The 15,189-nt window shown below is 46.6% G+C and overlaps 1 protein-coding gene across 1 annotated transcript in view; it reads left to right on the forward strand.

Moving 5' to 3' along the window:
- The window catches only part of DDR2 (discoidin domain receptor tyrosine kinase 2), a 42,807-nt gene that overhangs the window by 21,205 nt on the left and 6,413 nt on the right, over positions 1-15,189 (forward strand). The window contains exons 8-12 of the mRNA XM_015423868.1: positions 3,234-3,364; positions 4,759-4,969; positions 9,318-9,541; positions 12,285-12,412; positions 14,447-14,638. Of these exons, the coding sequence (XP_015279354.1) occupies positions 3,234-3,364; positions 4,759-4,969; positions 9,318-9,541; positions 12,285-12,412; positions 14,447-14,638 (886 nt within the window). The remainder of the gene's footprint in view (positions 1-3,233; positions 3,365-4,758; positions 4,970-9,317; positions 9,542-12,284; positions 12,413-14,446; positions 14,639-15,189) is intronic.

A 15,189-nucleotide genomic window follows, 5' to 3' on the forward strand; every position in this document is an offset into this window, starting at 1 on the left:
TCAGGCAGAGGTCTTTCACATCACCTACTGCCTGGTCCTTTTAACTGGAATTGCTGGGGATTGAACCTGGGACTTTCTGCATCCAAAGCAGATTCTCTACCACTGAGCCACAGCCCCTCCCCAACTAAAATTGGGCCAGCTAAGGACCTAGTCCTAAGAATACTTACTGGGACCTAAATGAACCCCAAAAGCCTGGAACTGGTCAGCCACCACTTACTACAGTACTTTATCCACAAATCCAGAAGGAGCAAAATAAGAAACAAAATTTTATCAAGGGCAATAATAGAAATATTGGGAATTAGGAAACTTAGTCAAAATAATAATCAAGCACTTGCTGTGTGTCAAAAGCCAGTCACTCCGAGCATTCATATATTACACAAGCTACTCAATTCAAGAGGGGAAGGCAGGAGTTGAAATGAACACATTAGCCAATGCCTAAACTCTATCACTACACTTGTTGGCAACATAAGATGCATGCAAGGCCAAGTTGCTGTCTGACTATCCCAACGATTAGTCAAAGCACATCCCAGCCTATTAATAATCTTTGTAGTACAGTACTTTGAAGTACTGATGCAAAGGCAACTGTATAATGCTTGGGATGGGGGAGAAAGCCTTTCTACGAGGGGGTCAAGCTGGCTGATGGAAGATGTGTGGTTCAGTGCCATAGAGGAGTGCCTTCCACCCTTTAATGAGCAAACATAACTGGGGTGGGGGAAGCAGAACATTTGCTGTCCCGCAACAGATGAAGAAGGTAGATGGGCTTGTGTACCACTTTCTTCAAAGGGCTGAGTGCTCCTGCATATGAGTAAGGAATATTGCTGCCTATAAGGCATATTATATAACAGAGGAAACTTAAGAAAATGGCATGGGCACAAGCTGCCTGGGTTGCCACTAGTTATGTCACAGGAACTATCCGAAAAGTGAACTCAGAGCTCAGAATTCTGTGGCCAGAGCTCACAGTGAGTGTTTAAATTCAGTTCTCAGGCATGTGTAGAATGTGTGAGAATTTTTTAAAAAATGTAGTTATTTATATCCCACTTTTCTCCCAAATGGAGATCCAAAGCAGCTTATAGTATAAAAATCCTTCTGACCCCCTTCAGTCTGTTATGAGATCTTCCTCCCCACTCTAGACTATGACCCTTTGGCTCACACCTTTGGGAACACCCAGGTTTTAAGTAACTGTGAGCAGAGGAGAAAGAAACACAGCAACACAGAGGAGAAAGCAACACAGGGATGGGCACAAACCACGTTTCTGTAGTCAGAGGTCATTTCGGGGGGGAACGCGGGGGATCGCAGATCCCCCGGGTGAGGTACGGGGGTGGGGCACATGACAAAGCCCCGCCCCCTGCTTCCGGCCGCCCCACTTCCAGCCCTCATTCAGCCAGGAGGAGGCAGGAGAAGAGGGAGGGTAAGTTGCTTCCTCCCTGCCTCTCCCCACCCCTGCCTGCCTGGGTCCAGGGAGGGCCTTCGCAGGGCTTCCTTGCACTCCCGCCGGCCTTGCAGGTCCACCGCCGGGCCCCTCATGGGGCTCGGCAGTGGAGCTGCAAGGCCGGCGGTGGCGGCCGGGACCGTTGGGGCGGGGTGTGTGGCCTTATGATACACTTCCGGTGATGTCAGGGGGTGTGGCCTTATGACACACTTCCGGTGATTCAGGGGGTGTGGCATATGCTAATGAGTTATGCTAATGAGTTCCCCTAGCTCTTTTTCTACGAAATGACCCCTGTCTGTAGTTCATTTCAGTTCATGGTTCATAGCCAAACCCAAAACTAATATGAACTGGGTGGTTGGTTCACGAACTGAAGTGGTTCGTGACCCTTGCTTTCTGCTCTACCCCAAAGCAGCAGGAAACAGAAACCAGGCCATTTAACCCCCTGCTGTCTGCTCCCCACAATTTTTCATGGGTAGCAGAAATCAGGGGTTTCCTCTTGAAAAGTGGCATGGAGCAGAAAGCAGGGGTTTAAATGGCTTGTGCTTTCTGCTCTTCACAAACCACTTAAAATTTGCAGACGTTCGTGGCAGCTCTTCAGTTTGTGAACTTCAGTTCAAGAACCACGAACCAGCCAAAATTCGTCTCAAACTTATGTTCGTGAGCCAGCTCGTGCTGCTAGCCATCCCTTGCTGCTAGCCAATTTAATTCCCTGTGTCTGGACATGCCCAGGCTTTTAAGTATCTTGAGGTGACGTCTGTAAGCTGGAGCATGGCAAGCAGAATGCAACATGTCACTCTTTTGAGTTTAAATAATCACTGGGAGCTTTGGGCAGAGAACTCCCACAGCCATCTGGTTTGTTCGTGTCCTGAACATCTATCCTATTATCTGAAGTTGAAGAGTTCTTCACTGTAGACTGTCTAATTTATTTATTTATTTTGCTGTCAAGTCACAGCTGATTTTTGGCAACCCGTAAGGTTTTCAAGGCAAGAGATGTCCAGAGGCAGTTTGCCATTGCCTGCCTCTGTGTCATAACCCCGGTATTCCTTGGAGGTCTCCCATCCAAATACTAGCCAGGGCTGACCCTGCTTAGCTTCCGGGATCTGACAAGATTGGGCTAGCCTGGGCTATACAGGTCAGGACTAGACTGTCTAATAGGCCCCTGTAACATTCAGCTGTACAATAAGTGGCTATCATACTCATGCAGTTACATTTCAGAGTCCACGCAACAATACAGAATTGCCCCCCCAGACGGAAGAAACAGTCAGACAACAAGGTTGGATGAAATAAGGCCACTTTATTAAATTATTAACTTTAAACTTAACGGCAAAGGGCAACCATGGAAAAGGGAGGGAGCGGGAGGCTTGCTCCCCCTATTGGAGCAAAGGCTCCACCGCAGTCTTGCCTGACACGTCCTCCTTACGAGGAGGCAAACGCGGCCCCCACGAGGCACGCTCTGCTGTCTCGTGCGGGGTCGGATTGTAGTTGTGGCACCAACTAGAGGAAGACAGCATCTTCCCACTGATTATATTTTGTAAACAGAGCACTGGGAAAATGCCGTATTCCTGCCGCAGAAGTGCTACCTATAAAAACGAGAGTTGGATGCTGTGCACCAGTATACATTTGATGCACAGTAACTGGTTGTCTGGAGAGGCATTAAAAATGAGCTGAGAGGTGGAATCCATGATGAAAGAGATTCGTTTGCATGCGTGAGTCCAGAAGCTTCCAGCTTAGAACGGCACTTTCCCTTCATGCACCTCAAGCTCATGGTTTCCTGGCCGTCTTTTGCTCTTCCTACTCCTGACAGATCCAACCCTCAAAGTGGATGACAGCAACACCCGCATCTTGATCGGCTGCCTGGTGGCCATCATTTTCATCCTGGTGGCCATCATCGTAATCATCCTCTGGAGGCAGTTTTGGCAAAAGATGCTGGAAAAGGTAAGCCTCTGATGACGGGCGCTCCTGCGTTACGAATGCAAAGCGAAGCCAAAACATTCGCCAAAGGTAATGGGTTGCTCAGGGATAGGAGCTTGTCGTGACCAAGCTGCCTTTATTGAAACTGGCTGATGCAGTGATCTTCAATCCACAAGGCTCCTGCATTGTGAGCCCTTGTACAGCTGCCTTACCTCTTTTGGAAGGACCTGCTTCAGTGTAGAAGTGTAGAGAGAGCAAGGGTGCTACCTCCCTGCCTCTCTTTGCATGCACACAGCGAGGAGCAACATGGGGGGTGAGGTGAGGTCACTCTGTGATGAAGTGGATTCCTCCATGGCTTCTTCATTACAGTCCATGCGCCTTCTGGACAGATTCAACGCACGACCAGAGTCAAGTAGAATTAAATCACATTTTATTAAGTTCCACATGCATTCAGAAGAATTCTTACTCACATCTTTTGTAATCTAACTCAGTTCACTGGCTCATGGTGAAAAGGATTGCGTGTCCCACCTCCTTGCCGTTTTAAGAGAACAAAGGCCACAGGAAGAGAGCTGTAAAACTCTAATCCTCGCACCTCTGTGTGCCGGATGCTGTGGGATGTCTAACTAAAGACTTCAATTCCCAGGAACCACTGCTCTTAAAGATATATGGCAGTTCTGCTTAACTACAGTTTAAACGCCGGCTGGGGCAGCACACGGAGCTTGGCTTGTGTTTCCTGTCCCTGGCTCTCCGTCTATTGTATTCATTTATTTACTTCACTGCCTTTCTCCCCAATGGGGACCTAACGAGGCTGACATAATTCTCTCCTCCATTTTATCCACACGACAGCCCTGTGAGGTAGGCTAGGCTGACTCCCCCAAGGTCACCCAGCAAGGTTCCATGGCTGAGAGTAGATTTGAATCTGGGTCTCCCAGATCCTAGTCCGACACTAACAACTGCCCCATGCTGTATTATAAGTATTCTTACAACAACTAGACCATTCCCTGTCTGATAAGGGACCCTTAATTTTTTTTTAACCTCGGGAAGGAGTTCTGACGCAAGTTCACAATAATATATAGAACTAACAGTTCCGTGAAACAAAAACTGGGCATTTCTAATATGACTTAGAACACTAGTGTGTTGATGATTGTGCCACCTGTTAGTATACAAGCATGCACATTCATAGACTTGCCTGATGAAGTGTTACGTGTAATTTAAAAGCTTGGATGCTTTTGCATCATGTCAAGGAGAGACATGCTGGGAGCTCCTAATTGAAACTCCACTTCTCAAGTTCATAGGGGCCAATTTAGACAGGCACGCAGGGATATGTGGTTTAAGCCTCCCTCCCCCATGCAGTTTTTCCTACCCAAATGTGTAATTCTTCAGGAAAGTAACTTTTCTGTGTTTTCCCTATCTCACAGGCTTCTCGCCGGATGCTGGATGATGAAATGACTGTCAGCCTCTCTCTGCCCAGTGAGTTCAGCGTGTTCAACCACAACCGCTCCACCTCATCAAGTGAGCGAGAGTCCAACTCCACGTATGACCGCATATTCCCCCTGGGTCCAGACTACCAGGAGCCCTCTCGGCTGATCCGCAAGCTGCCTGAATTCACCCCAGGGGAAGATGAGGCAGGTCAGAACACCCAGCATTTGGGAAGATAATCAGTTCTCACAACCACATCTACATCTCCTTGTGAATGATTAGTTATCCTGGCATACCAGCCCATGAACTAAATTTAACTTCTGCCTATTCTCTTACCAAGGAGCTGCGGTGGCTCAAGTGGTTAAGACGCTGAACTGCAGGCTGTGGAAGGTCAGTAGTTCAGCAATTCGAGACCCGGGTGCCGCATGATGGAGTGAGCTCCCATCTCTAGTTCCAGCTCCTGCCAACCTAGCAGTTCGAAAGCAAGAAATTGCAAGTAGATAAATAGGGACCACTTCGGTGGGAAGGTAACAGCGTTCCGTGCACCTTGGCGTTTAGTCATGCCGGCCACATGACCACGGAAATGTCTTTGGACAGCGCCGGCTTTGAAACGGAGATGAGCCTAGAGTCAGATTCGACTGGCTTTCGAGCAAGGGAACCTTTACCTTTTTATTCTTTTACCAGCTCATGGAATGAATCAGCAGTCCATAATAAGAGCTGGAGCTCTTTGTCAGGTCTTGAACAAAACTCACTCCCTACAACACTCTCTTGGCAGTGATTTGTTTATTGAGAGGTAAAGAGGTTTCAAGCATAGATGAATCTGTGTCAGAACTGGCTCCCTTGGTGCCAGTTCCCAATTATACATATTTCAAACAGTCCGTTCCCCCAGTGACCAGTTCAATCACACCCATACATTCAGCCTGCCAAAACCTACGGTGCCCCGTTAGCCCTTCACCCAGCACCTGCAAATATACTGTTACATTATCTAGCAGTGTCTGGTACTCAAGATCAAGCATGCATACTTCCCGCACGTGGACGCAGTTAAAAGCCAGCGCAACTCTCAGCAAAGCAATTCCGCACACACCTCCGCACACACTCCCCCCCCCAATTCCCATCCAGAATGGAACAAGGCAGTGAATTATAGATACCAAAGACAGGGGGGGACATGGCAAACGAGGCTCGAGTTTGACATTCTTAACTCATCCCTTTTCCATCTTGATATAAATGACCCTATAAACTTTGCTTACCCATGGAATGCTCTGGTTGACTTTGGCCAAGAAGTATCCCCTCTCAGCCTACCCTAGACCAGAAAGGATAAAATGAGCTACCCTTTTGTATGCTGCTCTGAGCTTGTATTGCAGTGTGAGCTGCTATGGATATGGAGTTCACAGTTTCATAGAGAAGCACCATAGCCCATGAATGACCCAAGATAATTGGCAAGGGAGAACGGCTGAAACATCTTTCAGTTCCTGGTTTATGTAGACCAGGTTTGTAAGCTTAGAGGATAACTATGAACCATAACAAACCTGAGAGAATAATCTCATCTGGTTTAGAACAGTAATGTGAAAAGGGCCATAGTGACCATTCATACTGGTAGTAATAGGTGATAACCGAGGGCTAGACTGTACATGATGAATACTGCACTGTTTTTCCATGCCAAAAAGAGCTTGGGGGAGTACTTTGCCCCACTTTGGAGCTGCATGTGAAGTCCAAAGTGGGGCAAATTACTTCCCTCAGGTCATTTCAGGCCCCGGTCACATGGGAGGTTTAGGGCCGGAAGAGGGACGGATCGTGGGGGCAGCAAATGGGCGCGATCACACTGCAACATCTGGGAAGCGGCGCACACCTGTCCCCAATCCAGCCCTTTAGGCCGAAAATGCGCATATAAAAAAAACCTAGAAAAAGGTAGGACCTACCTGAAACGGCGCAGCAAGCACGGCCGTGAGATCGCCGGCGCGCCCGTCTTCAGGAGCAATCGAGGCTCCCGGCCGAACTGCGCATGCGCACACATGCGCAGCTGGCTGCCTCACTCTCCCTTCAGTGGCTTCCCCCCAACCCCCCCCCCCCCAATGTGGCAGGGGCCTCAGAGTAGCAAAATGGCTCAGGGAGAAGCAGGAGCCCCTCCTTCCCCCGTGCTGTCATCCTGAGCTGGACTTGAAGAATTCCTTTCCCTGCAGCTGCTTTGTGACTACGGGGAAAGTATGTGGGACCACGGGAACCTGACCTCAGCTCACCAGATTTCGTCATGTGTAGCCCTCAGTCTAAGTTACGACAGATTTTTTTGGAGGTGAAGTCACAGCTGAGTTCTGACAACCCTGTGGGGTTTTCAAGGCAAGAGACAAACGGAGGAGATTTGCTTTTGCCTGCTTCTGCATCGTGACCCTGGACTTCCTTGGTGGTCTCCCATCCAAATACAAACCAGGGCCAGCCTTGTTTAGCATCTGAGGGCTAGTTTGAGCTATCCAGGTCAGGGCATTTTAATTTTAAGAAACAACAGATGCCAAGTACATCGTCAAGACTGGTGGGCTAGCATTCTTGGAAATGGACAGTAAAAGACCGGGTGGGTGGCTTGTTCAAGATCACCCGGTGAGAAAAGGGTTCATCAGAAATTGAAATATAAAGTGTTGATTCTCTGGGTGTACAGAAAAATTTCTAAATATGGTGCTGGCATAAAATTTAGTTTTATGAAAATCACAGCTTTCAAGATTTTTTTAAAAAGAAAATAAACTGCACCCTTATGATTGCAAAGATATGTTTGAAAGGATATGGACCACGCCTGAGGAATCTAGTAGCCCAAAGGATGGTTGAGCATGGGTTTCATTATATGGTAACGAGATTTGAGTCAGGTTGGGTTTTTCCTCCAACCTGACTCACATTTCACATCTGAGCCAGGCCTCACCTTAAAAGCAGTGGAGGAGGCGTCTGCTGCAGAGCACAGCGCCAGTGAAACAGTAGATCACCGTGTACAATTAAACAATATTTGTTGGTTTTTATATGCAATGTTGAGAATTCAATTATTACCAGTAACACTACAATATGTGATATAAAGCTTAGCAGTACATACAAAGTAATACAATACTAGTTACAGACAAACGACGGAGTTCTAGTACACTATCCGTTTGCATGTCCTTCATCAGGTTTGTCATTCTGTACTTATTTCTTCATTAGAATGAAGGGCTGCAAGCTGCAATGAAGTGTAACATGCTTAATAACAAAAAAAACCCCATAAGAATTACTCTAATGTACAGAGGAGCATTTTACATTTTATAAACTCACCCATATTTCAAAATGCTTATACAATTTTTGATGTACGCTACCGCGCTTAGATTTTTGATGTATGCTACCGCCCAGCACTAGGAGGTGCTTCTGCCTTCCCTGCCTTCCACCCTATGCTACTTTTGACAGGAAAAAGATGGCCACTATGGGAGCCGCTTGTCCTGCTAATGCTGTTCAAAGCCATTACCATACCAACGTAAATGGCAAAAAGACTGTCCTTCACTGGCTCTTGCAGATGGATGGAATGCCGTTTGGTCATCGGCTGAATTTAAGTCTTCAGTCATGACAACACACTACTAAATGTTTAAATTAGTTTCCCGATGGTACCTAACACCAAAGTCCTTATCATATACCTCACCACAGCTGAGTCCAGGTTGTTGGAGAAATTGCGGGTCCATTGGAACTTATGTCTACTGTTGGTTGACCTGCCCAGTGTTGGTACCTTTTTGGTAAGCAATTTTGGAGACAGTTACAACAATGATGGGGATGACACTAGAATTCACGCCTGAATGTCTCCTATTAGGAGCACATTGGAATAAAGATCAGCCTCAATGGATAACTAATGTTATTGCAATTATTTTATCGGCCGCTAAACTCGATATAGCATCTTGTTGGAAAAACTCCATTGCCCCAACTCACATATGGAATCACTATGTTTTAGCTAGACTTACTTTTAATTTGAATCAGACGACATCAACTGGAGCCCTCTTAGAGTTTAAGAAAACTTGGTCACCAATTTTAACTTATCTTTCTAATCAGAAGGAAATTCCAAAGGAATTATATCATTGTTATGTATAACACATGTTGATATATATATTTTATTGTTAAATGGCATACTTCTACATTATATTTACTATTCTTATGTCTTTAATTTTAGTAAGATCCATATGAACCTTTTAATGGTTGATGAAATATTGATATTTCTTTCTCTTCCATTTTGTATCTTTCTGTTAAAATTGAATTAAAAGGAGAAGAAGCTGGGGCTTCAGTCCCCCTGTAGCTTCATGAACCTCCACATCAGCAGCAGAAGCAGAATAAACTACACAGAACTAGAAAATAGGTTTTACATAAATTATGTCACAGAATTCAGCTTTCTGGGCTGAAAATTAGCGCAAAGTGTACACAATCCTGGCTATTGCTTAGGCTGAATAGCTTTGATGATTACTGACACTTCCCTGCTGTGGTCCTTTTTGCAATTCCCTTTTCTCCCTACAGCCCCCAGGCAACACCTCTCCCAAGGTGCTGTGCTGAGGTCCTCTTCTCATTGGTCTTTTCTTCCCAGGTTGCAGCGGCGCCACCAAACCTGCCCAGCCAGGTGGAGCTGAAGGAGTCCCTCATTATGCAGAGGCAGACATTGTCAACCTGCAGGGGGTGACCGGCAGCAACACTTATTCGGTCCCTGCTCTCACTATGGACTTGCTGTCTGGCAAAGACGTGGCTATGGCTGAATTTCCTAGGAAGCTGCTAACTTTCAAGGAGAAGCTGGGAGAAGGCCAGTTTGGAGAGGTAAGGACTCACTGATCACTCCTTCCAGAACACGTGAAGCTGCTGAGCCACATATTGAATGAGACTTTCGGTCCATCATGGTCAGTAATGTCTATTCAGATGCCAGCAGCAATTCAGGGTCTCAGGATCCTTCACTTTTTTTAAAAAATATTAATTTTATTAATAAGTATGATAAAGGACAAATACATATAGAACCATACATAACAATCAACTGCATTGGAAAAGTTGTTACAGAGGGATCCTTCACTTCACCTACTACCTGATTTTTTATCTGGAGATGCTGGGGATTGAACCTGGCACTTTCTGCATGCAGAGGAGATGCTCTTTCCGTTGGGCAACAGCCCCTTGTTTTATACTGAATCCCTTGGTCTATCCAGCTTGGTATTGTCTGTTCTGAATGCCATCAGCTCTCTAGGGTCCCAAGTAAAGATCTTTCACATCACCTGCTTCTTGATCCTAGAACTGGAGCTGCTGGGACTGGGACCTTGGGCATGCAAAGCAGATGTTCTAACACAGAGCCAGGGCCCCAACTCCACTTCCAAGTTCCAAGGGTAACACTGTGGAGTTTGGTTTCCTTTGAAAGAGAGAGCCTTGGCAATGTATCTTTAGTGGTTTCCAGATGAGGATAGGCCTTTGTCAGTTCCTGTTGACAGTGTAGCTGCCAGTACAGCACAGCAGCAATGGGGCTTCCAAATGGAGGGTTTCCCCACAGTTTCCCTTCCCCTGTCCCCCAGCAGCAGCCGTCCTCCCTCTCCCAGCCACGGAGGCTTTTTCAATTTCTTTTAAATCAGCAGTTTTTCATCATTATATCTACATATCATAATAATAATAAGTGTAATAGGCTCCATGAATTCCCAGCTTTTATTTTGTTTAAAGTAAGTCTCTATCCCATTCAGTTGCAAAAATATGTGTTTCCTTTTATATCTCCACAGTGGAGAGGACTAGAGACTTACTTTTTAAAAAACGAAAGCTGGGAATTCACAAAACTTTGTACACTTATTGTTATAACAGTATATTGACATAACAATATGAAATTGTGATTTTAAAAAACCAAGCAAAGCTCCCCCCAGTAGTCCGTGTGTGGGGAAAGCCACTGTGTGGACAGTGTCAGGGCAAAAGGTTGCTTTGTGGGCAGGAAAATCATGATTTTCCCACCCACACAGCAGCTATCCAGGCTTTACTGCAATCTTTCCCAAAGCTTCACAGCTAAGCAGTTTTGAGGAAGACTGGAGCAAAGCTGAGGAAACCCTGTGCGGTGTATGAAAGGATCATAAAGCTGTACAGAAGGGGGGGGAGCCAGCTTCCCAACCACATGACCTGTATAGAAATAGCCTTAGTATGAGGGTGAGTCAAACGAAAAGCTTAAAGTTGCAATAAAATTTAGAAACACCGTCTGTAAGTTGGCAGTATTTTCCCCAATGACATAAGAAGTCCTACAGGTGGCAGCAGAGTGCAGACAAGCAACACGCCTTCACAGTAGCAATGTGTAAAGATGGCCGCCCCACTTGAGACATGCACCAAAGAGGAGCAGCATTCCGTCATCCATTTTTTGTGTATTGAAGGATGAACTTCCTACTTGTACACTTGCTGCACTGACAGACATGCATCACCATACTGCAACTTCATTAGTTTATGAATTGCAATAAGTTTCACTCCTTCACTACTCAAAAAACAGATGACAGAACGCTGCTCCTCTTTGGTGCATGTCTCAAGTGCGGCGGCCATCTTTACGCACGGCTACTGTGATGGAGTGTTGCTTGTCTGCTCTCTGCTGCCACCTGTAGGACATTTCTTATGTCATTGGTAAAAATACTGCCAACTTACAGACAATGGCACGGCGTTTCTAAATTTTATCACCATTTTAAGGTTTTCATTTGACTCACCCTTGAAATATCTTTTATTTGCAAGTGTACAAGTCAGGTGCATTGGAAGCAAATAGGCACTCCTGGAGCAGGAAGCAAATCCACTAACCATAGATCGGGACTTGTATCCCGTGGGAAATCTTTGCTGGTGGAAGGGATTTTCATCAGTGGAACAGGACTTTCTTGTCTCCCTCCCAGGGGACAGGGAAACCCAGAGGTCTTTATATAGTCTGAATATAGGATCCAAGCCCATATTCCAAAGGAGACCCCCCTGCTCTCAAAGATGCATCTCCCCCAACCAATTGTGGCTCTCCCCCAATTCCTGTCTGTCAGCTTCTTCCCCAAATCAAACTGTAAAACTAAAACTTCTCTTCCCCCTTCCCACCAGCTGGAGGACATCGCTTTCACACACTCTCGTGAGTACTGACATTCCAAGGCTAGAGAGAGCTTCCTCTGCAGGAGCATTAGCATTCTTATATTGAACTCCTGACCCACATCAGGCTACACTATAGAGAAACAAATAGTGAATACTGATTTTTTTAAAAACCTCTGCACAAATCTCAAATAGACTTATCCAGGTGGATCTGGGCCTTGAGCTTGCGGTTGGTCTGGTTTGCTGGGTGGTTATGGTGTCTCTTTTTCATCGTGTTGGATGTCATACTGTTGTGTCTGGGAAACTCCCCATCACTGATAAAGGGATTCTGGCGGAATGATAACGGACAACCGCAAGATCCAAATATCCTTCTGTGCAGAACTTCATAAGTAACCCTGACCCTGAAGCTGGTTGCGCATTGAATGCATTTTCCAAGCAGAATGGAAAGTGGGTGGAGAAGACTCTTTTCGGGGTCGATCTAATCTTGCTCGTCCGAATTCTCCCCTAGGTCCACCTGTGTGAAGTGGAAGGGATGGAGAAGTTTGCGGACAAGGATTTTGTTCTGGATGGCAGTGCTGGCCAATCTGTCCTGGTGGCTGTGAAAATGCTGCGGGCTGATGCCAACAAGAATGCCAGGTGCTTGGGAAATATTTATATTATTTAGTATCTAGCCCAGACGTGGATACCTTCCAGACCGCCTCTCCCCATATGAGCCCCATAGAACACTGCGTTCTGCTAACCAGCATCTCCTGTATCTCCCTGGCCGCAGGGGTGTCTGACTTGTCTCAGCTAGGGCCAGGGTCTTTTTGGCCCTGGCCCCTGCCTGATGGAATGAACTATGTTATGAGATCAGGACCCTAAGGGACCTATCGCAGGGCTCTTTTTGTAGCAGGAACTCCTTTGTATATTAGGCAACCCACTCCTAATGTAGCCAATCCTCCAAGAGCTTACAGTAGCCCCTGTAAGAAGAGCTCTGTAAGCTGTTGGAGGATTGGCTACATTAGGGGTGTGTTACCTAATATGCAAAGGAGTTCCTGCTACAAAAAGAGCCTGGAGTTCTGCAGGGCCTGCAAGATGGAGCTCTTCCACCAGGCCTTTAGTTGAGGCAGCGGGCATCCATCTGTGGCTAGGCCTCCCCCCCAGTGACCGTAGATTAGGGCTGCCAAGTGGGGGCGGGGGGCAAGTAACCCCCTGCTTTGGAGGCCCGATTTCCACTGCCGTGAAATCGGGCCCCGGGGGAACCCCGCCCCCCCGAAGCGCAGCGTGGCTGCATCACAGGAAGTTACGCAACCACGTAGATTACGTTGGGGGCGTGGCCCCAATCGTTGGAGGGAAAACTCCCCTGCCGGTGAGTCCAATCGACTTGGCAACCCTACCGTAGATCCTGAACGCTGGTCTGGGACCACAGTATCTGTTGCGTGGCGCACTGTTGTTTTAAATACCAGTGATCTTATTGACTTGAGATCAATGATTTTATGGTTTTTAACTGATTATTGTTTTAAATTGTAAATCTGCATTAACTGCAGATATATACAGGTTGGTACCCACCCTGAGCCTACAATGTGGGGAGGGTGAGATCTAAGCTTAATGAAATAAATAAATAAATAGCCCAGGCTAACCAGATCTCGGAAGCTAAGCAGGCTTGGCCCTGGCTAGTATTTGGATGGGAGACCTCCAAGGAATACCAGAGGTGTGATGTGGAGGCAGGCAATGCCAAACCACCTCTGAACGTCTCTTGCCTTGAGAACCCTACCTGGTGGGTCACCATATATCAGCTGTGACTTGATGGCACTTTCCACCACCACCTTTTCATCTGCCAGTCCTCCAAGGAGCTCAGGGTGGCGTGCATCAATCAGGGCTATTTTTGGGCAGGAGCGCACAGGAACGGAGTTCCGGCTGGCTCCTTAGTTGGCCACGCCCAGCAGGAACTCATTAGCATAATAGGCCACACCTAAAAGCAGAAACTCATTAGGATTGGCTACATTAGGGGTTTTTCGGCCTAACATGCAAAAGAGTTCCTGCTACAAAAAAAGCCCTGGGTTTTGACAACAGAGTAAACAGAATAAGAAGCTAAAGGTGAGTGTGGTAACATGGGGGTGTGGTCTAATATGCTAATGAGCTGTGATGTCAGGGGTGTGGCTTAATATGCTAATGAGTTCCTGCTGTTGGGTGTGGCCTATTATGCTAATGAGTTCCTGCTGGGCTTTTTCTACAAAAAAAGCCCTGTTCATGCTCCTCTTTCCCATTTTATCCTCACAACAAACCTGTGAAGTAGGTGAGGCTGGGAAAGAGGGACTGGCCCCAAGGTCACCCAGTGAGCTTCACAACTGAAAGTGGGCTTGAACTTGACTTTCCAGATCCTAGTTTGACACGCTAACCACTGTGCCACACTGGCTCCTGACGTGCTGAACGGGCAGTGTTCTTAAGAGCAAAGGCTTGCGGGACTTCAGAACCAAGGAACAGAAGTCAGCTATAGCAAAATCTACATAGCGTAGAAAAACAGAAAGGTGCAGGCTCATGGAGCCCCCAAATTCTGCCACAGTTGCCCTGAGCGGATGTCAGAGCAAACTGTGGTGACCCCTTCTCAGAGTTGCCTGCCCAGCTCAAGGACAACTGCCCATTTCAAGGAGCATTTTCACCACTAAAGCTCCCCTTCTTCGTTTCCGAAAGGAATGACTTTCTCAAGGAGATTAAAATCATGTCCCGGCTGAAGGACCCCAACATCATCCGGCTGTTGGCTGTGTGCATCGCCGATGACCCTCTCTGCATGATCACAGAGTACATGGAGAACGGGGACCTCAATCAGTTCTTGTCCCGCCAAGAGCCCCGGAGCTTGTCAGAGAGCTCCACCTCTTCCATCAGGTAGCCAATAAAAGTTCTGTAAATGCTGCTCTGTATGATGCCTTCTTTATGTAGAGGCGCACTTTGTATGCTGTCTGTTCCACATTCTGATCACGAAGATCTAATCTCCAGGTATATGTATGTGTATGTTACGCAGTTTTACATAAAGGACTAAAGGCTTCACAGAAGGATGCTGAAGACTTCACAGAAAAGGACAGTACCGAAGACAGAGTGAGATGGTCCCATGATGGTGTTTTGTGAGGGGAGTCCTAGGCAAAAAGATAACAAAGGGCAATCAGGAGAGTCATTTTAGAGTGTAGGAGGCTTTCAGCAAAGTATTGGAGTTAAATTTGTCCAGCTGTTTTAATGGTCTTTTTGACCTGTTTTATAAATATAATTCAGGCTGCTGAATGTTGTTTTATGCTGTTTTTATGCCCATGGCTTTCTTTGCATGGCATGTTTTTAATATTCAATTACCAATTTTTTTAAAAAAATTAAGAGCCCCCTAGTGGCCACCACAGGGACATGGGCAGGGGAAATGGCTACTGTGTGAGTGAGACTAGGAAAATCTT

Source organism: Gekko japonicus, unplaced genomic scaffold (assembly GCF_001447785.1).
Source record: "Gekko japonicus isolate JY-2015 unplaced genomic scaffold, Gekko_japonicus_V1.1 scaffold281, whole genome shotgun sequence".
In the NCBI taxonomy this organism is placed as follows: Eukaryota; Metazoa; Chordata; class Lepidosauria; order Squamata; family Gekkonidae; genus Gekko; species Gekko japonicus.